Source organism: Terrapene carolina, unplaced genomic scaffold, assembly GCF_002925995.2.
Source record: "Terrapene carolina triunguis isolate 2854851 unplaced genomic scaffold, T_m_triunguis-2.0 Scaffold627, whole genome shotgun sequence".
Lineage (NCBI taxonomy): Eukaryota > Metazoa > Chordata > Testudines > Emydidae > Terrapene > Terrapene triunguis.
Window position 1 is genome coordinate 396,141 of NW_020664978.1, and position 23,895 is coordinate 420,035.

General features: G+C 47.9%; 1 protein-coding gene across 3 annotated transcripts in view; it reads left to right on the forward strand.

Annotated features, from left to right (window-relative positions):
* SETD5 (SET domain containing 5) overlaps positions 1-23,895 on the forward strand; it is a 149,869-nt gene that overhangs the window by 55,536 nt on the left and 70,438 nt on the right. For all 3 annotated transcript variants that reach the window (XM_026659304.2, XM_026659305.2, XM_026659306.2), the window contains exons 3-8: positions 12,370-12,475; positions 13,448-13,659; positions 13,980-14,038; positions 14,423-14,610; positions 15,868-15,906; positions 20,572-20,814. In XM_026659304.2, coding sequence (XP_026515089.1) covers positions 12,370-12,475; positions 13,448-13,659; positions 13,980-14,038; positions 14,423-14,610; positions 15,868-15,906; positions 20,572-20,814 — 847 coding nt within the window. The remainder of the gene's footprint in view (positions 1-12,369; positions 12,476-13,447; positions 13,660-13,979; positions 14,039-14,422; positions 14,611-15,867; positions 15,907-20,571; positions 20,815-23,895) is intronic.

Sequence of the window (23,895 nt, forward strand, 5' to 3'; positions counted from 1 at the left end):
ATGACTGAGTGATCACAGCGCCTAGAGGGGTTTGTTGTTTGTCACTGGCATTGCATTGTGTGAAATAGCCCAGGCTGGAGAGTTAAGGGGGGCACAGCAGACCCAGAGTTCCAGGTTGTACCCCGGGGATCCTGTCTCACTGTCTTAACAAGCTAAGTGTCCTTAAAAGCTAGGGTTTTGTCTCATCATATGCTGATGTAAATTTCACAGGCTGGGTCTCTCTTCAGCCTGGGATCACTCCCCCTTAGTTCAGTTCTTTGAGAGATGTTGATATCATGAGCAAAGAGATGGGAGGAGAGGTGAAATGGAGGCCACGGGGTCTGTCTGTCTCTCTCTTATATCACCCTCCCCTCTTTGAGGATTACTCCCATCTGGGGTACAGGCAATACAAGTAGTCTATTGTGGATGTGAGGGTTGAGCCATCTCTGTGATGAAATGTAAATTTCTTGTTTATACCTTCCTGTTGCTGAAGAATGGCTGTTTAAACTGGTGATTGCTCTTTAACACCTAACTGGGGTGCTTGTATGTCTTTGACTCTGAAAAGCTGGTTTGGACCTGACTTTCTAACTCCGGAACATGTGACAACAATGTTATGCAGTAGAAACGTATAACTTTACGTACAAAGTTGATACAGATATTTTACCAGGACAATAATGTTCAACAGATTGAGTTTTCAAATGATACCTCACAAGGCATACTTTGTACAAAATTTATCATAGTCTTGTAAAAGTGGTGATCATAATAGTATAGATTGTCACACCGGTATACTTCCAGCTTCTATTCCCCTGCATCTCTCAGTGAAGTCCTGACTGCATCTACTCTCTCTGAGAGATGGGCCACTTGTTTTTTGTTTTTTCCCTTTGCATTTTCCTATTCTCTAAGGATATCATCAGCACAGGATTCTCATACCTGGGTTTTATGCTTCCCAACATCAGACACACCACCCCAAGCTCTGTTAGGACTTTGGGTTAGGATGTGAACTGTCCCTTGGAATATTGATTGTGCTCAACCAAGAAGCTCCCCACAGGAGATGCTGCTCCTGCTCTTTATCTCTCAGGCCTAGTCTGCACTACAAAGTTAGGTCAATGTAAGTTGCCTTGCATGGGCCTGTTTATGCGTCTATGCTCAAATTTGTCTCTGACTGACGTAAGTGACCTATTACAGTGACACAGTAAAATCATCTTCCTGAACTGTGTAAAACTATGATTGACCTACTTCGGTCAACGCAGTGTGACCCATGTCAACACTAACAGTCCTCCAGCCAATGTCCCACAGTACCCAGGCCACACAACAGTGACCACTCTACTCACAATTTTAAACTCCATTACCTAGGGGTGATAGAAACTGGAAGCCCCCTACCTTTAGATACCTTGTGTTTTTTGAAATGCCCTTTCCTGGTTGCCCATCTTGGCAAGCATACCTAGCAGCTCACCTTTGTTTGTGTCCAGCACATACAGAGCTAGGTACTAGATGCACTCTTGCCTGGAACAGGCAAGAAGTGTTGCATCTCCGGGGCCTGTGGAGAGAAGAGGCTGTGCAAGCTGTGAGGAAGTGGTTTTTTTCCCCTTGTTATGTTGTACGTGCGCCTTAATAACAAGGAGTCCGGTGGCACCTTAAAGACTAACAGATTTATTTGATCCTGGAGGACTTTGGGTTTAGGATATGAACAGATTTATTTGGGCATAAGCTTTCATGGGTAAAAAACCTCACTCCTTCAGATGCATGACTCCATCTGAAGATACAGACTGTTGTTTTTGTGGATACAGACTAACACGGCTACCCCCTGATACTTGACACCTGTGAGCCTTAATGTTTTGCATGAATACTGTATGTACCTCAGTTTCCCCTGTGTATTACACCAAAGCCTAGGCGGTGGGGATAAGGGAGTGTGTCTTTTGCTGAGACCCCCAGGGCAGGTGAGACTGCTTCAGCTGCCTGCATGTGGACAATGGCCAAACCCCTTTGTAACCTGAGAACCAGGAGGGAGATGCGACCAAGTGACACTTTGCCAGGAAACAAGACACAGACTGCAAAAAGAACAGGAGTACTTGTGGCACCTTATTTATTTAAATAAATTTGTTAGTCTCTAAGGTGCCACAAGTACTCCTGTTCTTTTTGCGGATACAGACTAACACGGCTGCTACTCTGAAAGACACAGACTGGAGCAGGGGCTATGGGCAGGATGGAGGCCAGGCAGCTGGAAGGGGTCAGACTCAGGGGAAGGGTCAGAATCCCAAGACTCTGGGGTTTCCCTCTCCCCAAGGTGGACTTTACTGAATGGTCCTACTTTCTGTGTTAACAAGATCCGTTCTAAGCTATATTCCTATTGACTAATAAACCCTTCTGTTTTACAACGCTGGCTGAGAGTCATTTCTGACTGTGAAGTTGGGGTATAGGGCCCTTTAGGCGTGTGCAAGGCTTCCCCAGGCATCCTATTCAGGTGGACTCACTGCGGGGAGCTCACGGTGTGAACAGGGGTGCTGAATGCTCCGAGATTGGTCCCAGGAAGTTCCAAAGCCAAGGAGGTTTCTTGCCCTGGACATCATGCCGTGTGGGGAGTCAAGCTGCACCAGAGTCTTGGCTAAGGTGCTCCCAGAGCTGTTCCAGATCAATCCAGACTGAAACCTGTGAGGGTCCCAAGCAAGTGGACTCCCAGAGGGGGCCCACGGCGAGAAACAGCAGGCTGGAGGCTCAGAGAGTTGAGGTTCCAGGAGGCACTGGAGCCCAGGGCTTAACCCCCAAGAGATCATGGACTCCCCGAGAAGGGCTGTCGCGATGAAGGGGGGTTCCTCCCGGAGACCGTAAGGAGCCGAGAGAGCCTAGGGCCTGTGAGTCCATGACACAAGCACAACTACGGAACAGCTGTAGAAATAGCAGATTGCACTGGGGATGCAAGCAAAGGGGTGTAACAGGGATCAGTAGCAGTGCCATATGAAAGTGAAGGAACTTTGCCAGGGATACCACAAGGCAGGGGAGGGCAACTCCTGCTACGGGTATCCTTTTCTCTTTATGGCCTTCCTGCCCAGTCCAGTGGTTTTTAGTATGGTTATTTTTCATTGGTTCTGTCATTAACACCCCAATATATGAGTAAACAACGTAACACTGTTGCAAAAAAAAAAAAAAAGGCAAACATTTTGGGCCTTATTAGAAAAAGTATTGTAAGCAAGACATGAGAAATAATTCTTCCACTCTACTCAGCACTAATAAGACTTCAGCTGGAGTATTGTGTCCAGTTCTGGGCACCACACTTCAGGAAAGATGTGGACTAATTGGAGAAGGTCCAGAGGAGAGCAACAAAAATGATTAAAGTTCTAGAAAACATGACTCATGAGGTTAGATTGAAAAACTTGGGTTGGTTTAGTCTGGAGAAGAGAAAGTGGGGGAGGGAGCGGATGTGATAATTCTTCAAGTATTGTTCTCCTTAGCCACTGAGGACAGGACAAGAAATAATGAGCTTAAATTGCAGCAAGGGGATTTAGGTTGGACATTAGGAAAAACTTCCCGTCAGGGTGGATAAGCACTGGAAGAAATTACCTAGGGAAGCTGTGGAATCTCCATCACGGGATTTTTTAGACAAACATCTGTCTGAGATGGACTAGGGTTCTCAAACTGGGGTGGGCACGGAATGTATACTTGGGAGGCGTGAGAAGGCAGAGTGGAGAGCAGCGGCTGCTGGCCGGGTACCCACCTCTGAAGGCAGCACTGCCGCCACCAGCAGCGCAGAAATAAGGGTGGTCTGGTATGGTTTTGCCACCCTTAGTTCTGTGCTGCTGCTGGCGGTGGCGCTGCCTCAGAGCTGGGCGGCCAGAGAGCTATGTGCTATATATTTAAGTAGCTCTGTTTGAATCAATGCCTTATTGTTTTTAATATTTAATGAGAGTTGCACATTGAATTTTTTTTTTATCAGTATATGTACTTGGGGGGGGATAAACTACTACAAACACGAAGAAGAGGGGCACGATCAAATACGTTTGAGAACCACTGGTCTAGATAATACTTAGTCCTATCTTAGTGCAAGGGACTGGACTGATGACCTATTGAGTTCCTTCCAGTCCTACACTGTTATGATTCTATGATCTGAAGGATCATTGACCTCCAGAGACCTCCGAAGGTCTTTGGGGCTGAGTCCAGGACTGCTTCTTTATTTCTAGCTTTGTTACCAATTATGAAACACTTAGAGGAGAGGAAAGTGATCAGGAACAGTCAGCATGGATTCACCAAGAGCAAGTCATGCCTGACTAACCTAATTGCCTTCTATGATGAGATAACTGGCTCTGTGGATGAGGGGAAAGCAGTGGATGTGTTATTCCTTGACTTTAGCAAAGCTTTTGATACGGTCTCCCACAGTATTCTTGCCGGCAAGTTAAAGAAGTATGGGCTGGATGAATGGACTGTAAGGTGGATAGAAAGCTGGCTAGATCGTCGGGCTCAACAGGTAGTGATCAATGGCTCCATGTCTAGTTGGCAGCCGGTTTCAAGCGGAGTGCCCCAAGGGTCGGTCCTGGGGCCGGTTTTGTTTAATATCTTTATTAATGATCTGGAGGATGGTGTGGACTGCACTCTCAGCAAGTTTGCAGATGACACTAAACTGGGAGGCGTGGTAGATACACTAGAGGGTAGGGATCGGATACAGAGGGACCTAGACAAATTAGAGGATTGGGCCAAAAAAAACCTGATGAGGTTCAACAAGGACAAGTGAAGAGTCCTGCACTTAGGACGGAAGAATCCCATGCACTGCTGCAGACTAGGACCGAATGGCTGGGTAGCAGTTCTGCAGAAAAGGACCTAGGGGTCACAGTGGACGAGAAGCTGGATATGAGTCAACAGTGTGCTCTTGTTGCCAAGAAGGCTAACGGCATTTTGGGCTGTATAAGTAGGGGCATTGCCAGCAGATCGAGGAACTTGATCGTTCCCCTTTATTCGACATTGGTGAGGCCTCATCTGGAATACTGTGTCCAGTTTTGGGCCCCACACTACAAGAAGGATGTGGAAAAATTGGAAAGAGTCCAGCGGAGGGCAACAAAAATGATTGGGGGTCTGGAGCACATGACTTATGAGGAGAGGCTGAGGGAACTGGGATTGTTTAGTCTCCAGAAGAGAAGAATGAGGGGGGATTTGAGAGCTGCTTTCAACTACCTGAGGGGGGGTTCCAAAGAGGATGGAGCTCGGCTGTTCTCAGTGGTGGCAGATGACAGAACAAGGAGCAATGGTCTCAAGTTGCAGTGAGGGAGGTCTAGGTTGGATATTAGGAAAAACTTTTTCACTAGGAGGGTGGTGAAGCACTGGAATGCGTTACCTAGGGAGGTTGTGGAGTCTCCTTCTTTGGAGGTTTTTAAGGTCAGGCTTGACAAAGCCCTGGCTGGGATGATTTAGTTGGGGATTGGTCCTGCTTTGAGCAAGGGGTTGGACTAGATGACCTCCTGAGGTCCCTTCCAACCCTGATATTCTATGATTCTATGGTACCATCAGCACCTCCTACCTCAGTGCCTTATTTCACTTTGACGTCTTGGCTCTCAGTAACTTTAAACTGCAGCAGGAGAATGTTGGTAACAGGCTAAGCCATTCAGCATGTTTTCTGCCTGGAGATTGAGTAGGACATGTAGGGGAGTCGGATCTACCTGCAGATGTCACTCAAAGCATTCAGAATCCCTCCAACCCTTCTATGGGGCACAGTCTGTGAGACTTCCATATGTCCAGCATAAAGCTAGCCTGATGTGCTTTGAAAGAAAAATCCTCAAAACGTAAGCCTGAGTTGGCTTCAACTGCTGTGTGCCAGGACTCTGGTGGTGCCACCCACCTCAGTACAGTCCTAGCAGACTAGGTTTGCGTCTGAAGCATCCTGCACCAATCTCTCAAAGCTAAGGACTTCCCCCATGCAGAGTTCCCAAACCCCTGCAAATCTTGGCACGTGAAGTTGGTGGTAGCTAGACATTGGTTCTGAATAATAAACATCAGCTGGTTGCACTGTCACTGATGAAGCTCCCAGTGCCAGGCAGTGTGTTGTAAGGGTCTTCAGCATCAACGTATCCTTCATGTTCAGGGCAGAGGTGGAAACCCTGAGTGGCCGTGTATGTTGAAGGGCCTGGCCAATTAGCCTTGTTTATCTCTGAAGCTGCCTTGGAGGCTGCAGTTGCTATTTCACCCTTAATTCAGTTTAGCTTAATTCATAAACCAAACTGAGGGCTTGGCTACACTTGCGAGTTAGAGCGCATTAAAGCAGCCCTGGGCACCCTAACTCATGACACGTCCACACTGGCAAGGCACATAGAGCACCCGGACTCCGCAGCTGGAGCGCTCCTGGTAATCCACCTCGACAAGAGGCTTGCTGTGCCCCGGCTGGAGTGCTGCGGTGCCAGTGTGGACGCCCTGATCTGTTAATGCGCTCTGGTGACCAACCTTCAGACCCGCCCTTTAAATTCTCTGTGTTTTAAATCCCCTTCCTGTTTGCTCAGCCAGGCGTGGAGTAGCTCTCAGCGAATCTTTGCAGGTGACCATGGCTCCACGCGCCAGGCGATCCCCAGTATGGAGCAATGGCGTGGCGCTGGACCTCATCAGTGTTTGGGGGGGAGAAAGCTGTCCAGTCCCAGCTGCGCTCCAGCCATAAGAATTACAATACCTTTGGACAGATATCAAGGGACATGATGGAAAGGGGCCATGACCGGGATGCACAGCAGTGCAGGGTTAAAGTGAAGGGGCTGCGGAATGCCTACCACAAAGCCCGCGAGGCAAACCGCCTTTCTGGTGGTGCCCCCGCAACCTGCCGTTTCTACAAAGAGCTGGACAGAATACTTGGGGGGCGACCTCACCTCCACCGAGGACCACCATGGACACTTCAGAGCCCAGTTCAACAAGGCAGGAGGAGGAGGTAAGCGGGAGCGAGGGTGCTGAGGAGGAGGAAGACACCCCGGCATCCCTAGATGCATGCAGCCAGGAGCTGTTCTCAAGCCAGGAGGAAGGTAGCCAGTCGCGGTGGCCGGTGCTTGGGGAAGGACAAACACTAGAGGAGGTGCCCGGTAAGCGGCTTTTATTTTGGGAAGGAAGTTGTTTGGTGCAGGTTCTTGGGGGAGGAAGGTTAGGGCTGCATGCATGCCTAGATGCGAAATAGGACGTTGATGTGCTCTCTCACATTGCAGTAATCAGCCTCAGTGATCTCTTCAAAGGTCTCATGCAGAAGCTGGGCAATGCACTTGCGCAGGTTCCTTGGGAGAGCTACTGTACTCCTTGTCCCAGTAAGGCTAACATGTCCGCTCCACTGTGCCGTGAGGGGCAGTCGGACCACTGCTGCACACAGGCAAGCTGCATATGGGCCAGGGCGGAAGCAGCATTGTAGTAGAAGACCCTCCCTTGCTTCCCAGGTCACCCTCAGTAGTGAGATATCTTCCAGGACGAACTCCTGTGAAAAATGTGGGGACAGTATTCAGTATAGGGCCCCCCTGCAGCTGTTAGCTCTCCCCAAGACGCAGAACCCCAGAGAACACTATGGCCCACAGTCCCCCTTGCCCCTGTGCTTACTCACCATTCTGGGGCTCCTGTGGATTATGTGCGCTCGCTTTGGGATGGGCAAATTCTGCTATTGTGTAGACTGTGCTTGCCTTTAAGTACGGGCGAATCATTGCTCTGTCTGGTGTGAACAATGCTGCCTCTGTTAAGTGTTGCATTTTGCCTTTACAGATGCAACTTTGAGATCTCAGCCGTCCATCTTATCACCTGCTGAAAGACTCAAAAGAATTAGGAAGAGGCCACGCTGCATGAAGTAATGCAGCAGTCCCTTAATGAAAATCAAAAAGCGCACGAGTGGCGGGAGAGTGAAAGGAGGGTCTGCCAGCAGAAAGCAGATCGCTGGCACCAAAGCACAGAGCAGCTGCTAAGCATTATGGAGTGCCAAGCGGACTTGATACAGGCGCTCGTAGCCATGCAGGCGGAGCACTCCACACCCCCCCCCCCCCGCAGCCCTTGTTCCAAAACTCTTTCCCTTGTGCCCCCATGTCAGCTCCAACCCACTTTCCCCACATCCGGGTTCTTATCGCCATCAACTGCCTCCAACACCTGTAGCTTCACCACCCAGCTCTGAAAACTATGACCCTTACCCACTGCACTCAACCACCATCACCATGCATTTTAGCCTGCCTGAAGTGCAGTACTCATTGCACAGCACTCCAGACAGGAAGGCAGAGTAAGATAACAGGACATACGCAAATCTGTGATTGAACCGTTCCCCACCCCAATCCCTTGCCCTTTCTGTTTCCCAAGCAGTTGTGTTTCTTTTCAATAAATGAATTTTCTTTTCAATAAGTGGATTTTTTGGCTTTGAAAACATTCTTTATTATTGCATTAAGTAAAAGATACCTTAGCCCAGGAAAGCAACAGGCACTGCAAGTCAGTGTAGCAAACACAGATTCCTACTAACATTGGAACCACCGCTCTTCACTCTCATGCGGGGCTCCAAACATTACTGGTGGCTTTCAGCCTCAAATTTCTCCCTCAAGGCATCCCTAATCCTTGCAGCCCCGTGCTGGGCCCCTCTAATAGCCCTGCTCTCTGGCTGTTCAAATTCAGCCTCCAGGTGTTGAACCTCCGAGTTCCATGCCTGACTGAATCTTTCACCCTTCCCTTCACAAATGTTATGGAGGGTACAGCACGCGGATATAACTGTGGGGATGTTGTCATCGGCCAGGTCCAGCTTCCCATACAGACAGCGCCAGCGGCCCTTTAAACGGCCAAAAGCACACTCCACAGTTGTTCTACACCGACTCAGCCTGTTGTTGAACTGATCCTTGCTGCTGTCAAGGCTCCCTGTGTAGGGTTTCATGAGCCACGGCATTAAAAGGTAAGCAGGGTCTCCAAGGATCACAATGGGCATTTCGACTTCCCCTACAGTGATCTTCTGGGACGAAAGTCCCAGCTTGCAGCTTCCTGAAGAGGCCAGTGTTCCGAAAGATGCATGCATCATTTCCGGGCCAGCCTGCGTTAATGTCAATGAAACACCCATGGTGATCCACAAGCGCCTGGAGAATCATAGAGAAATACCCCTTCCGATTAACGTACTCGGAGGCTAGGTGGGCTGGTGCCAGAATTGGAATATGCATCCCATCTATCACCCCTCCGCAGTTAGGGAAACCCATTTGTGCAAAGTCAGCCACAATGTTATGCACATTACCCAGAGTCATGGTTCTTCTGAGCAGGATGCGATTAATGGCCTTGCAAACTTCCATCAACACGATTCCAACGATCAACTTTCCCACTCCAAACTGGTTAGCGACCGATCAGTAGCTGTCTGGAGTTGCCAGCTTCCAGATTGCAATAGCCACCCGCTTCTCCACCGGCAGGACAGCTCTCAATCTTGTGTCCTTGTGCTGCAGGTTGGGGGTGAGCTCAGCACACAGTCCCATAAAAGTGGCTTTTCTCATCCGAAAGTTCTGCAGCCACTGCTCGTCATCCCAGACTTGCATGACAATGTGATCCCACCACTCAGTGCTTGTTTCCCGAGCCCAAAAGTGCCGTTTCACGGTGGTGAGCATGTCCATGAATGCCACAAGCAATCTCGTGTCATATGCGTTACTCGAGTCAACATTGTCGGACTCCTCACTGTCAGTTTGTAGCTTACGGAGTAACTCGACTGCCAAATGCGACGTGCTGGCAAGATTCATCAGCATATTTCTCAGCACTTCGAGCTCCATTCCTGCAGACCGAAAGGGAAGACAGAGTGTGCAGTACAAAATACGTTGAAAGATGGCGCCAAATATGGATGGAAGCACAGGGATTGCTGGGATGCGATGCATCACAGGGCATTGGGACAGGACCCACAATGCCCCGCACCCTCTGCCCCCTTCCCACAAGCTACAGCGCCAGAATGGGAAGAGGTGCTCTGTGGGATAGCTGCCCATAATGCACCGCTCCCAATGCCGCTGCAAGTGCCGCAAATGTGACCACGCCAGTGTGCTTGCAGCTGACAGTGTGAACACACTGCAGCGCTTTCTCTATTGTGCTCTCCCAGGGCTGGTTTAACTCACAGCGCTCTACATCTGCAAGTGTAGCCATGCCCTGAATTAAACGCTTAATGCAGTTTAACTAATCCACACCTTTAGTTAATGCATATTAATTTTCCTAAATGTCCCTGTATAGACGAAGCCTTAGGCCTGGCCTACACTACAGAGTTAGATCAACGCAAGGCTGCTTATGTCAACCTAACTATGTAAGTGTCTACACTAAAATTTTGCTCCCGTCGACATAACAGCCTTGCTACACTTACTGAATAACTCCACCTTCACAAGCGGTGTAGAGTCAATGTTAATGTAGTTAGGTCAATGCAGTGCCAGTGAAGACACTGCATTGCTTACGTCGACTGTTATTGGCTTTCAGAAGCCATCCCACAATGCCCCACACTTGACACTACAGTCAGTACAAGCGCTCCTGGTAAGAACACGCACCATTGACACAAGGAGTGTAGTGTGGATACACAAAAGTGATTTAATTACTGTGGCGGCTTTATGCCGATGTAACTGAAGTCGACATAATTTTGTAGTCGAGACATGTCCTTAGTGTTTAGAGTTCTGCCGGATTCACACTGGCAACGCAAGACCCAGGAGTGAGAATCCTGCTTTTCTGTCTGCTTTGCCCCTTCTCCCATGCTATAATCTTTGAAGGGGAGACTGGGGCCATGTCTGCATTATAAACTTACATTGGAATAACTACGTCGCTTAGGGGTGAGAAAAAGCCACACCCCTGAGCAATGCAGATATACAGACCTAACCCCCGATGTAGACAGCGCTATGTTGATGGCAGGGCTTCTCCCATCGACAGAGCTGCTGCCTCTTGGGGAAGTGCAGTACCTACACTGATAGGAAAAGGCCTCCTGTTGGCAAAGTAGCAACCTTACAGAAGCACACAGCACCGCAGCTGCACTGCTGCAGTGTTTTAAATGTAGACCTGCCCTGGAACTACAGATGTGATTCACTTATTTCCTGTGTCATTTCCAATGCAACCTATAATTGTACATGTGCAGTAGTATGTCCTCTTCCATCTCCTGTTTTGGAATGCCTCTCAATTGAGAGGATATTTCCTTTCTGGTATTCTGTCGCTGCCCTCATTATCTACCGCTTCCCTGTGCTGAATTGCAGCTATCCCTCCTCTGCCCAGGACTCCTGCAGTCCTTCACCAATAGCACACTTTATACTTGATTTTGACCTGATATTTTTCGCCACCGTGTGGTGAAAATATGCATTGTCATTTTAAGTTAGCAACAAAATTCCCATTCAACACATGTCGGCATGTAGGAAGCATAAAGCCAACCTGCTTTGCCTGTGCCCTTTTCTGTCCAAGCCATGAGTTTTATTGACCCTTCTTTGCAACATGTAATCTTAACCATCCCAAACTGTGCAAGATGTTTTTAGGACAACTGTAGCTTCCATACAAATTATATCCCAAAACACTGTGAAGTTAAGTGACACTAAGGCTTTGTCTACACTAGCGCTTTTGTCGGTCAGGGGTGCCAAAAAACCCAAACCCCCCCTCCCCCCCGACTGACATAAAGTTTCACTGACAAAAGTGCCAGTGTGGACAGTGCTATGTCGGCAGGCGAGTGTCTCCTGCCGACATAGCTACCACCACTTGTTGGGGATGGTTTAATTATGCCAGCGGGAGAGCACTCTCCTGTCAGTATACAGCGGCTACACAGGAGACCTTACAGCAGCGCAGCTGCAGCAGTACACAGTGCCTCTGTAAGGTCCGTAGAGTAGACATAGCCTTAGTAGCTGAGGGGAAGAAGAACAGGCATAAAGGCAGGAGAGGTGTGTTCATCTGCAGTTTGGAGATGCTCTTTTTGGATTTAAAGGAGGAGAAGGTGGTGGTGTGTCAGTGTGGTGAGACTGAGACTAAATCAGCACTGGCCAGGCAGAGGGCGTGGAGTGGGGCACAAGAAGGGTGTGATGAGGATCATAGGCCCAGCTAGAACAAGTCCATGGAGGGTTTTAAAATCAAGGCAGGAAATCTTGAACTGTATCCGGAGGTGAATGGGAAGATAGTGGAGGAATATGAGAGTATGCACATAATGTGTCTGGCTGTGTCAGCATGTTTCTTACTCCTCTCCTGCTTCAGCATGAGGAGATGAGTTAGTTACCCCTTATCTAGCATGAACCCTGCTTAGCTGCCTGTTCTGTCTGTCAATCACAGGTTTATCCTACACCCCCATCCTCCATGTATGGGCCACATTGTGAAGTGGATAATGTACCTCAGTTTCCCTGAGATCTCTTAACAGTGCGTTTACAGTTCTGCCGAGTGGGAAAGAGGAGAATGCTGAGATATTGGCAAGTGCCTGACAAGGGGGAATTTGGTTCCACACTGATGGATCTTACTTCTGGCAATTTTCTGCAGCCCAGAGTCCGTGGAAGCTAGTCCAGCTGTCGATGAGAAGAATGTGTACTCCAGTCATGGCTATGAGGCCACCCAGAGGCACAGCTATCGAGGGCTGCCTTATGCAGTGAGTACTCACTCCTTAATCTGCAGAGCATTACACTGTATCAGCCCCTTCCTTTACACTCTGCTCCCTTGCTCCTTCTATAGCCCTTTCCCTACATAACCTGAACTGCTGCTTTGTTTAGCTCAAACTTTGTAGGCTGTGTACTATGCAGTCTACTGTGTACCTCCATCTGAGAGAGACAGAGGCAATGCGTGGGTGGGGGCATGCGGGGGTCACGTGCCCCCCCCCCCCCCCCCCGATTTCTGCCTTCCCTTTAGCAACAGCTTCTAGAGTTTACTAACTGTTGGGGAAGCCTCACCTCAGTGGGCCACCCAGTCTGTCTTGGTTGGGCGGGACGCAACCAAACATTGTACCTCCAAGGGGAGGCTCAGCTCAAAAAGTTTGAAATTGGCCCGGTAAGGAATGGAGACGGCGTTCCCTCCCCGAGCCACACTGTGCAGGGCTAGTGTCGCTGCTTGCCCCCCAGAATGTTCCTCCTTGCCCCCCTAGTACTAAACCTCTGTACTAAATAAAATGCATTGTCTTCCATTACAGGATTTTTCTCGCATACCTCCTGATGAGAGCTCGTGTACCCCTAGGGGTACTGCTGTTTTCCATTCAGATTGTTTGTTGGTTTCCTGGATGGCTGTTGAGTTAGAGCTGAGTTTTAGGCTATGCCTACGCTATAAATTACTTTGGTATAATTTATGTTGCTTAGGGGTGTGAATAATCCACACCCCGGAGTGACATAAATTACACCAACCTAAGCAGCAGTGTGGACAGCACTATGTTGGCAGGAGAGCTTCTCCCATCGACATAGCTACCGCCGCTTGTGGAGGCGGGAGTTCTTAAGCCAATGGGAGAGCTCTCTCCTGTTGGCTTAAAGCGCTTTCGCCAGAAGTGCTGCAGCAGCGCAGCTGCAGTGTAAACATACCCTGAGACTTTGAACTCCCTATGTTCAAAATAATTTCTGATGGAGATGTTTATTTTCAGGATCACAATTATGGAGCTCCTCCTCCTCCGACCCCTCCAGCATCTCCCCCAGTTCAGACTATCATCCCTCGTGCTGAGCTGAATGGCTTGCACTCACCTGACGAGGAGAACTCTGGGGACAGTGAGAGCTCCTCAGAGGGAGAGTCCATTCCCAGCTGGTGTCACTGCACACTCTCTCAAGATGGCTTCCTCATCAAGTGTGACAAATGCAGGTAACTTCTGATGCATCGCAGAACAGGACAACTTCTCCTGCTTTCACTTCTAATGCCAGACTATCACATTTGAGTTGGGGATGGACTTCCTGTTGCTGGTTGAAGTGTTCTGTCGAGTGCTTTGCCAAGTATCGGCCCTCCCCCTTTGCTCTGTCAACCTGACAAGTGTTGGGAGCACTAGGAGTGGAGATGAGAATGATAAATTGATGCTCTTACCACCGTAGGCCCCTTAGAGGGCATGCAGCTTGTGACATCTGGTTGACTTTCAGGTTGACTGACCCTTACAAAACTGGCTTCAATTGTTCATTCTCCTTTTGCAGGGGAATGAGCAGGGGGAAAGTGATCAGACTCCGCCGCCGGAAGCAGGACAATGTGTCAGGTAAGGCTGCGGTTATGCTGAGACTAATGGTGACACTGTTGTCTCCTCCAACGGGGCTGGAAGGTTCTTTGTTACTGTCTCTCAGTGCTCTAATCACTTATAGCTGTGATAAACACACTCATGTGTCTTTTCCTTTTCACCACTGGGACTCGAGGGATGTGGCAAGTTCTCTGGGGGGCAGAGAGACCAAATATGCAGCAATGTCATCTTGTGCAGTGTCAGAAGGTTGGGAAGAGTGGTGGAGGGGAGGTTGAGCTTGTGGGGCTCTCAGGTTGGGGAGCAATGTCTAACTAGCAAATCATCGTGAAGGGGGACCAGGGGACATGCAGATCTCTCCATGGACATAAAGACATAAAGTTGCTAACATGATACTCCTCCCTGCAGGTGGAGACAGTAGTGCAACTGAGAGTTGGGATGAGGAGCTCTCCCCCTCCACAGTGTTGTACACAGCTACGCAGCACACACCCACAAGCATCACTCTCACTGTTAATCGGGTCCGCAGAAACAAACCTAAGAAGAGGAAGAGGAGTATGGAGAAAGCTCGCACTGCACCAAAGGCCAAGAAAATCAAGGTATTTGAGCATGGCAAAAACAGCCCAGACCAAATGCGGGACACAGTATTGGTGAGTGCAGGCTGACCCCTGCTGTGGTCAGCATGCCCAAATGTGGGTCATCCTTTGGTTACTCTGCGTAAGCAATGCCTGTATGGGCAGAAAGTCCTCATGTCTCACCACTGCCTCATCTTTATGAGCTGCTTGGCCACCCCAGCCTGGAGCTTACAGATTGATCTGTCTTCCTCTTTGTTTCCCTACACTGCCCATTGGTATTCAGAGGCTTTAGGTTTAGTTTTGAATTGCATCTCCATTCCCCCTGCTGGTTCATCAGAGTTCAGAAAAACCTCTTCAGGGGTCCACATCTGCCTGTGGCAGAGGGTTCATTGATATGATGGGACTGAAATGTTAAGAGGACTCTGTTCTTCTTTCTCAGAGGTGTGTGCTGTGTGTCTGGGATGCAGTTACTGGTGGGGGTAGGCAGAACTGTTCTGCATGGGGTGAGCTGATTCTTGGGAAGGAGATCTCCATATGTGCTTTTCATTGTCTAACAGCTCCCTTCTGGAATACCCACAACTTGTGGCACTTCTGGGTGGCTTTCTTTGAGGTGGTCTGAGTCTGATGAAAGGGTTTGGGGATTTCAAATAGCTTTGAATTGTTCTTCATCATGCCTGTGTGTGTTGTGAAGCAGACAATACATGCTATTTGTGTCTTCTTCACCAGCAGCTTGATTAGTGTAATTTGCTATTTACTTGAATTTGATCTGCAGCCACAGAGATAACAGAATACAGCTTACTCATTAGGGTTAAGGAGTTGATAGCATCAACCCTCTGCGATCTGCAGTGGTTGCTGATAAAACCAACTGGTTCAGTTCTTAATATTACTGAATAATAAAGCTTAATGAGAGATGGCCCCTGATCCTCCTCCTTACCAAGGCAGATGAGATTGGACAGCTCGCTCTTTCTCGTGGTCCCAAGATTTTGCCTTAGTCAGGTCGGGGGGGTGAACTTTCTCAGTTCAGAATGTCTGCTGGAGTCCTTCTGTGGGGCTTTTCTGTTCAGGTCCAGCACCTCCTGTTTAAATCTTCCTGCGGCTTAGGCCATCTTTTGTGAAATGCTGTGATCTCTGGGCCATTGGGCTGGGAGGAATTTACATGTTTAATGTTATCTAATTTAAATGTGATCCTTGGATTCCATCGAGTGGGGGGAGAGTGCTTTATAGAAATCTAAAGAAAGGGTATAAATACTGATGGGCACCGTTCTCTTGTTTTGGGCACAGGCCTTTCGAGAAGGTTCACGGAAATCTCTGCGGATGAAGGTGAGTGGAACTGAGCTGCCCGCATGATTGTGTCACTTCTCTCAGTAGTTTTTTTTCCTGATTTGTGTGTGTGGGGCTCTCTGATTCCAACACTAGCTTCTGGACAAGCCCTGACCTTTCACGCACCACAAAGGAACCTTTTCTGAGTCTCATTGGTTGGTGAACTCTGCTTTCACCTGAGAGGGCTCATCCATTTCTCTCTGCTGGGTAAACCCCATCCTGCTACCTAGGGTGAGACCGATCAGTGACAGCTGTGAGGAGAGATTCTGGGTGAGAGAACACAGGGTGGAGTCATGGCCCAGTGTCTAGTGAGGTGTAAGCTGTCATTTGATTAATCTAATCTAATGTACTTGTAAGTTGTCTATCACTTTGGTATCTAATACCGTATAAGTTTAAATAATATTGGGTCCATAACAGAAATGGTGTTATTCCTCTCCATGCCCCATGAACTGGGAAGGATGAATGTAAGTATTCAGGCTTTCTGGATTGGTAATGGTTGTCTCACAGGTACCATTTCTGGGGAAAGGGTTACATTTGGACCAAAGCACTGTCATAGAAATGTGGCATTTATCTATCAGATCAGACCAAGGTCCATCTGTGATGTACCAGGGTACAGTCTAGACTAATGAGCAGCTGTGTCACCCCTGCCCTGCAGCTTTGGGTGCCTTATAGTGCCTTGCTGAAGGAGTTCCCACTTGGATTGTTCACAAACAGCCTTCGAGCATGCAAGCCACACCCTGAGTGTCTGTGTGCAACTTCAGCTTGTCAGCCACGCTGGGGTTACTCTCTGGCTCTCACCAGCCTTGGTTAGACTGCAGGGTGATCCCAACACACTCCCAGTCTTAGATTCAATCATAGAATATCAGGGTTGGAAGGGACCTCAGGAGGTCATTTAGTCCAACCCCCTGTTCAAAGCAGGACCAACCCCAACTAAATCATTCCAGCCAGGGCTTTGTCAAGTCTGACCTTAAAAACCTCTAAGGAAGGAAATTCCACCACCTCCCTAGGTAACCCATTCCAGTGCTTCACCACCCTCCTAGTGAAAAAGTTTTTCCTAATATCCAACCTAAACCTCCCCCACTGCAACTTGAGACCATTACTCCTTGTTCTGTCATCTGGTACCACTGAGAACAGTCTAGATCCATCCTCTTTGGAACCCCCTTTCAGGTAGTTGAAAGCAGCTATCAAATCCCCCCTGATTCTTCTCTTCTGCAGACTAAACAAGTTTATTAACTATAAAGAGATTTTAAATGAGTACAAGTAATGAGGCATAAAAGTCAGAAAGGGTTATAAGAAAATAAAGTTAAAATGCTACTGGTGCTGTTTCTCATCATATGCTTTCAGCAATCTTACTGACCAAACTTCTTAGTTCAGGACCCCTTCTCCCGTTGTCATTTCAGGTGCAGTGAATGCTGAGGGAGAAAGGGGGTGCCTTGGCATGTTTGTCCTTCCCTTTTACAGTTTCAGTCCCTTCTTGAAAAACATTTCCAGTTGGGTACCAGGAGACAAAAAGTCTAGGGGGAAGGATGTTCCCTGCATTAACCGAAACGGTAACATTGTGGACTCATAGAGTCCCGTATCAGTGGTAAAAGCAGATTTTTTCTGTGCATCCTTTTTGAAAGGAATCTGTCAGTAACCTCTAGTTAAATCAAAAGAGCTGAGATATTTAGCTTTGCTTAAAATGTCCAGCATATCATCAGTTGTACGCATGGGATACACATCTGGCTCTGTGACAGCATTGAGTTTTCTACAGTCAGCACAAAACCTTACAGTGTTGTCTTTCTGAGAGATCCAGATCCCAGGCGAAGCCCAAGAACTGTCAGAAGCTTTAATTACTTCTAAGTCCAACATGCTTTGTATTTCTGTTCCTGCACCTTGACAGTGGGCCCTGGTCCTTCTGTAATGATTTTTTTATGTCAAGTATCAGAGGGGTAGCCGTGTTAGTCTGGATCTGTAAAAGCAGCAAAGAGTCCTGTGGCACCTTATAGACTAACAGACGTATTGGAGCATGAGCTTTCGTGGGTGAATACCCACTTCGTCGGATTTTTTTATGGGTTAGCAAGTGTCTTCCCTGGCTTATTAGAAAACCCTCTTTGTGTTCTTGCAGCACAGACAACACCAGACTGTTTCCAGCCATCACACTTGAGACTCACTTAAAATTTGGTATACCAGTGTTTAAAGTGTAAACCTCGTTTAAAAAAACAAGCTATGCATAAACTCTGCTAGCTGTGCCACTTTGACATACCAGGGTAGAGTCCAGGCTGGAGGTTACAGCAGCAAAGCATTGTAAAGCGCACCCCAGGATAGAGGGCAGGGGTGACACAGCTACTCATTAGTCTGGATTGTACCTGGTATGTCTCACCATCCTAGTTCAGTATCTTGGCTCTGATAGTCGCCAGTACCAGATGGTTCAGAGGAAGTTGCACAAAATCCTGTAGTGGACAGTTATATATGTAACTCATGTTTCTGAATATTATTATCCTTTGTTTATCTGATCTAATATAATTGTGAATTTTCTTATTATGCTCTGAGGTTATTCTGTGGTGCCTGTCACTGAAGTATCCGTGCCAAAAACATTTCAGTCCTTTATGAATCCTTCTAAGTTCTTGGCCTCAGTATCTTGTGTCAGAGAGTTCCATGGGTTAATTATGTGATGTAAAAAGAATTTCCCTGTTAAATTTATTGTCTTCCAATTTTATTGTTTGGCTCCCTTGCTGTAGTCTTATAAGAGAGGGTAAACAGGAGCACCTAATTATATTCTCTCTCATTCACTTTTAATAATGCCTTTATCATGGCCTCATTCATTTCCTGTCAAAACTACAATCCCAGCCTTCTCAATATCGTCTCATGCAGAGGTCTTTCCATGCTTCTAGCCACTTTTCATTGCCCGATTCTGCACCCACTCTATTTGTGCTCAGGGTTAGAGCCCTCCACTGTATTGGGTGCTGCACAAACATGTAAAACACAGTCTGGTTTAAGAGAAAATGCAGCAAATCAGTGTGAAAACAATGGAAGGGAAGGTAGGGCAAGCTAACTGTGCTAATATTATATACTTACATATTTATTTTACAATTATTTATTAATTACATCATCGTCACGCCTAGAGCCCTAGTCATGGACCAGAACTCTGTTGTGCGAGGTGCTGTACAAACAAAGAACAAAAAGACAGTTCCTGCCCCAAGGAGCTTACAATCTAAGTGTGAAACAAGAAACAGATGTATACAGACATGTGGGATTACAGGGAAAGCATGAGACAGTGCTAGTGGTAGGCAGTGGTTTTAGCACACCAGCAGCCTGACTGTTGTCAAGTTCTTTGTAGGCATCACAGCAAAGGAGCATTTGAAGGAGGATAATGAGGTAGCTTTGCAGATGTTTATGGTGAGTGCCTCGCAAACGCAGGGGTTAGCCTGGGAGAAAGCATGAAGGTGCATGTTTATGAAAACTTTACAACTAGGTGATGGAGCCTGGAATCATGGGTCAATTGGAGATAGGAATTGGCAGCAAATAAGAAATTATATGTAAAGTGGGGATTGATCCTGAGTGTCCTTGAAAGTGAATACAAACAACTTACGTTTAATTCGGTAGGGAGCAGGGAGCTGGTGGAGAGATACCGAGAGACATGGTCAAAGTGACAGGCTAGGAAAATGATCTTAGCAGCAGCATTCTTAGTGGATATGAGCGGAGCAAGATTGCATTTGTCAAGATCAGAGGGCAGGATGTTGCAGTAATCAAGACACAGAATGATGAGTGCTTGGACAATGGGCACATCTGTAATGTTCCGAACTGGAGTGAAGTGTTTGTTTATGTTTTGTTATTTTTAACTATTTTATTATGTGTCTATTTCTACTATTTAATCCTCCACCTGTTCTGTTATTTCTAAGTTTCCCTTTTTGCAACCTCTACACAAGTGTGCATTTTTACTAGCCTATTTCTACTTTTTATTCTTAAACATTTACCTTTTTGTGTTTTGTCCTTTCTGTTTTTGGGGTTGGGAACTACACCTCTACCTCGATATAACGCTGTCCTCGGGAGCCAAAAAATCTTACCGCGTTATAGGTGAAACCGCGTTATATCGAACTTGCTTTGATCCACCGGAGTGCGCAGCTCCGCCCCGCCCCCCCGGAGCACTGCTTTACCGCGTTATATCCAAATTTGTGTTATATCGGATCGCGTTATATCGGGGTAGAGGTGTATAGAATGAATGTTGGGGCGAGAGCAAAATGAAGAGTGGGGAATAAAGGGCTGGAATGGGAAGAGTAGGCAAGAGGAGCAGGGAAAAAGGAGGAGGTCAGGAGGCAAGTGAGAAAAATCGGTCTTGTTTCTCTGTTCCCCATGCCTCTGAGTCTGTCGTCTCTCCATATAGGACAATTCAAGCAGTGTGTCCCTTATGGGTTTCATCCAATGCAAAATTTTCCATGGCTCGCTAGTAAGAAGCAGCTTTATGCTCTGTGCTAGAGGGTGTAAAATGTAATGGTACCACCTCTTGGGTACCCATGTGATCATCTGAGTATTTGAGTGGGGCCCCAGGGCTTGGTGAGCGATTCACTTTTCTAGTTCGGCAATAGAGGAAGAAGGTTGGTGAGCTCCAGCACTTCCACCAGAGATTCTAGGATCGAGTTTTCTCCCAGCAAGTGCTATTCATTCACCCTATGTTCTTTGATGCAGAATTCTCCTTCTGAAGCACATGCCCTGGATGAGAACACAGCTGAGGGGTGGGAGAACCGGATACGGCTCTGGACAGATCAGTATGAAGAAGCCTTTACTAACCAGTACAGTGCTGATGTACAGAACCTCCTGGAACGGCATCTAAGCACCAATAAAGAATTTGTGGGCAAAACTGCTGTGCTGGACACAATCAACAAGACAGAGTTGGCCTGCAATAATACAGTTATTGGGTCCCAGATGCAGGTAAGAACCAGTGTGAATACAGGAGCAAATGGAGGCCAGTCCCATGGGGTCCTAGGTGCAAGGTCTGGGCTGGATGAGCAAGAAGACCATTTCAAGTCCCAGATGCAGATAAAGGCATATATATGTATAAGTATTTGCAGTAGAAATAGGGAGGTATGCTATTGTTCAAGGCATTGGTAAAACCTCATCTGGAAAACTGTGCAGTTCTGGTCATCCAGGTTCAAGAAAGATGAATTCGTACTGGAACAGGTACAGAGAAGGGGTCCAATGCCAATCAGGGGAATTGAGCTTGTCTTACAAGAGGAGACTAAAAGAGTGTGGCTTGTGTAGCCTAGCAAAATGAAGGCCGAGAGGGGATATGACTGGTGTCTATATGTACACCTGAGAGGAGATGAGCTGTTTAAGCAAAATGAACAATGTTGGCACAAGAACAAATGGGTATAAACTGGCTGTGCATACATTCAGGCTGAAAATTCGAAGAAGGTTTCTAACCATGAGCGGTGAGTTTCTGGAATAGCCTCCCAATAGGATTAGTGCAGGCAAATAACCCAACTAGTTTATGGATAGGATTATATGACGAAGTTGCCTGCAGTATCAAGGGGTTGAATTTGATGACCCTGAAGATCCCTTCCAGTCCTATGTTTCTGTATCTAGAAGGAAGAGGTTAGCATAATTCATACTAAGGCTAAGATTTTGTCATGGATATTATTAGTAAAAGTCAGGGACAGGTCACTGTCAATAAGGAAAAATTCACAGAAGCCCATGACCTGTCCCTGACTTTTACTAACAATATCCCTGACAAAGCCCAGCTGCGGGGTCCCCACACCGCCTGCAGAGGTTTGGCAGCTGCGAGGCCACTCTGGGGGGCCCCCACCGCCTGTGGGGGCTCAGAGCTCCAGGATACCCCCACGGCCGCCGGGAGCTTTGAAGGACCCACAGTGCCCGCGGCTGCTTGGAACTCCAGGGGCCGCGCCGCTCACAGCAGCCAGAGGCTGCCGGGCGGGAGGGAAGCCCTGCCACCCACAGCAGCCAGGAGCTGCGGGTAGGGTCACCACCACCTGCAGCAGTTAAGAGCTGCATGGGGCCCACAGCAGCTGGGAACTCCAGGGGAGCCGGAGTCCCCCCGCTGCAGTTCCCAGACGACAGGGCTGAATTCATGGAGGTCGCTGGAAGTCATGGATTCGTGACTTCCGCGACCTCTGTGAAAAAATTGTAGCCTTATTTATGAGACATTAGGCCAACAGTCTTTACGACTTCTTGTACACCCTTCCCACCTCTGTTTATAGAAGAATGGGGCCCTTCTCAGGGATAGGTCCAGAAATCTTCCTGGCCTAGCCAAACCATTGCTGCTATGTAAGGGACGTTTTATGCCTTCCTGGAATATATTTTCTTTTCATGCTAAGGTCCACACATCCATTGCAATGGGTATTTCAGCCTTACGGATTAGGGGCAGAATCAGACCTTTCAGTCTCTGGAGCAGGGGTTATTTCCTACTTCCTGATGTTCCCTCCAGTTTTTTCTGTTTTTACAGCAGCCAGTGGCTTAATCAGCTCTCCCCACTGCAAAGCTTTTCTGAGGGAAATTTCAAATTTTGCTTCAAATTTTTAGACCAACAGTTGGACTCAATGTGTCTTGTCTAATTCCCAGATGTGTCCCAGGTCTGTACTGGATTTTTGAGGAGATTGTCCCCTCAGCTTTACTTCCCCTTCGGAGGCATTTGCCTCAGCTGGTGCCCTGCTTGCTTCAGGGAGCAATCTAGGCCCAGAAAGGCCAGCAATGAAAGGAAAGGTCTCTGTCTCCTGCTCCCCCTCTTATCGAGTGTCTTGCTGCAGAGCTCAGCTGGCCCTGGTGGGCAAGATGAAGCCCAGTCTAGATGGGGTTGTCTTGGCCCCCCATCCCCTGGCAGGAAGGGAGCCTGGCAGGATTGGAAAGAAGTGGCTCTGGGGCAGGCAGTCCCCCTCCCCCATCTCCATGAGGAGAGTGATGTCAGAAGGGTAGAGCACCTGGTGGAAGAGAGTGCTGTAGTCTCTATAGCCCGCCACAGCAATCATGCCTTTGGCTGTGGAGCTTGACGGCCTCCTCTGTCTTCGCTTACCCTGCGGGTTGCAGATGGAAGGCACCAGATACAGCACTGATGCTGCCAACGCTGGAGAGTGCAGCAAGGGATCTACAAGCCCAACTCCTTCCCCCTGCTGACCCCTATAACACACAACTGTCCTCCAATGGAAACAGACTTCTATGGCTCATGTGGCTCCAATGTAGTAGAGGAGGCAGAGCTTTGGAGGAGCCCATCTAGGGTGACCAGACAGCAAATGTGAAAAATTGGGACAGGGGGTGGGGAGTAATAGGAGCCTATATAAGAAAAAGACCCCAAAATCAGGACTGTCCCTATAAAATCGGGACATCTGATCACCCTAAGCCCATCCTTGAGCCCCAGGCCAGTACCTTCCTTGACAGACCTATAAGGGGCCCATGTGGGGGAAGGGAGACAATTAAGCCCAACCTCCTTGAGCACAGGGCGATTGCTATCCACTTGAAATGTTTTCAGAGCAATCTCTGAGCTCAAGTTTGCTACTCTCTCTGAAGCAGGATCATAGGGACAAACTCCCAAAGGGGGATAAAATGAATAATACATTCAGCACCATTTCCCTCCTTACCTTCAGAGTGCAGCATGGCATATCAGTGCAGAAAGGACCAGGCCATAGACGTGCTGATTCTTGAAGCATGCAGATCTCTCCCACCACCAGGGGAATTCTTCCTCTTTAGGAAAGGAAGGTCAGCATTTCACATACAAGTTAGAGAATAAAATCGTAAACTATAATTTTTTATCGAAACCAAATAGAGGAGAGACTGTCAGGCAAGAGTGTAATGAGTTCTGTAAAATTACCCTTAGGAGGTCTGCATTCCCCTAGACAATCTATAACTATCTAACTGTCCTCATACACACTGGGGAGATATATAAGAGGGGCAGAGGTGTCCTGACAGACCTACAAGACTGAGAAAGTATCAAGCTGTCATCATCAGCTGTTGCTGTGGGTCGCCATGCCCTGGCTGTTGGGCTGCCGTTCCCAGCTGTCACTG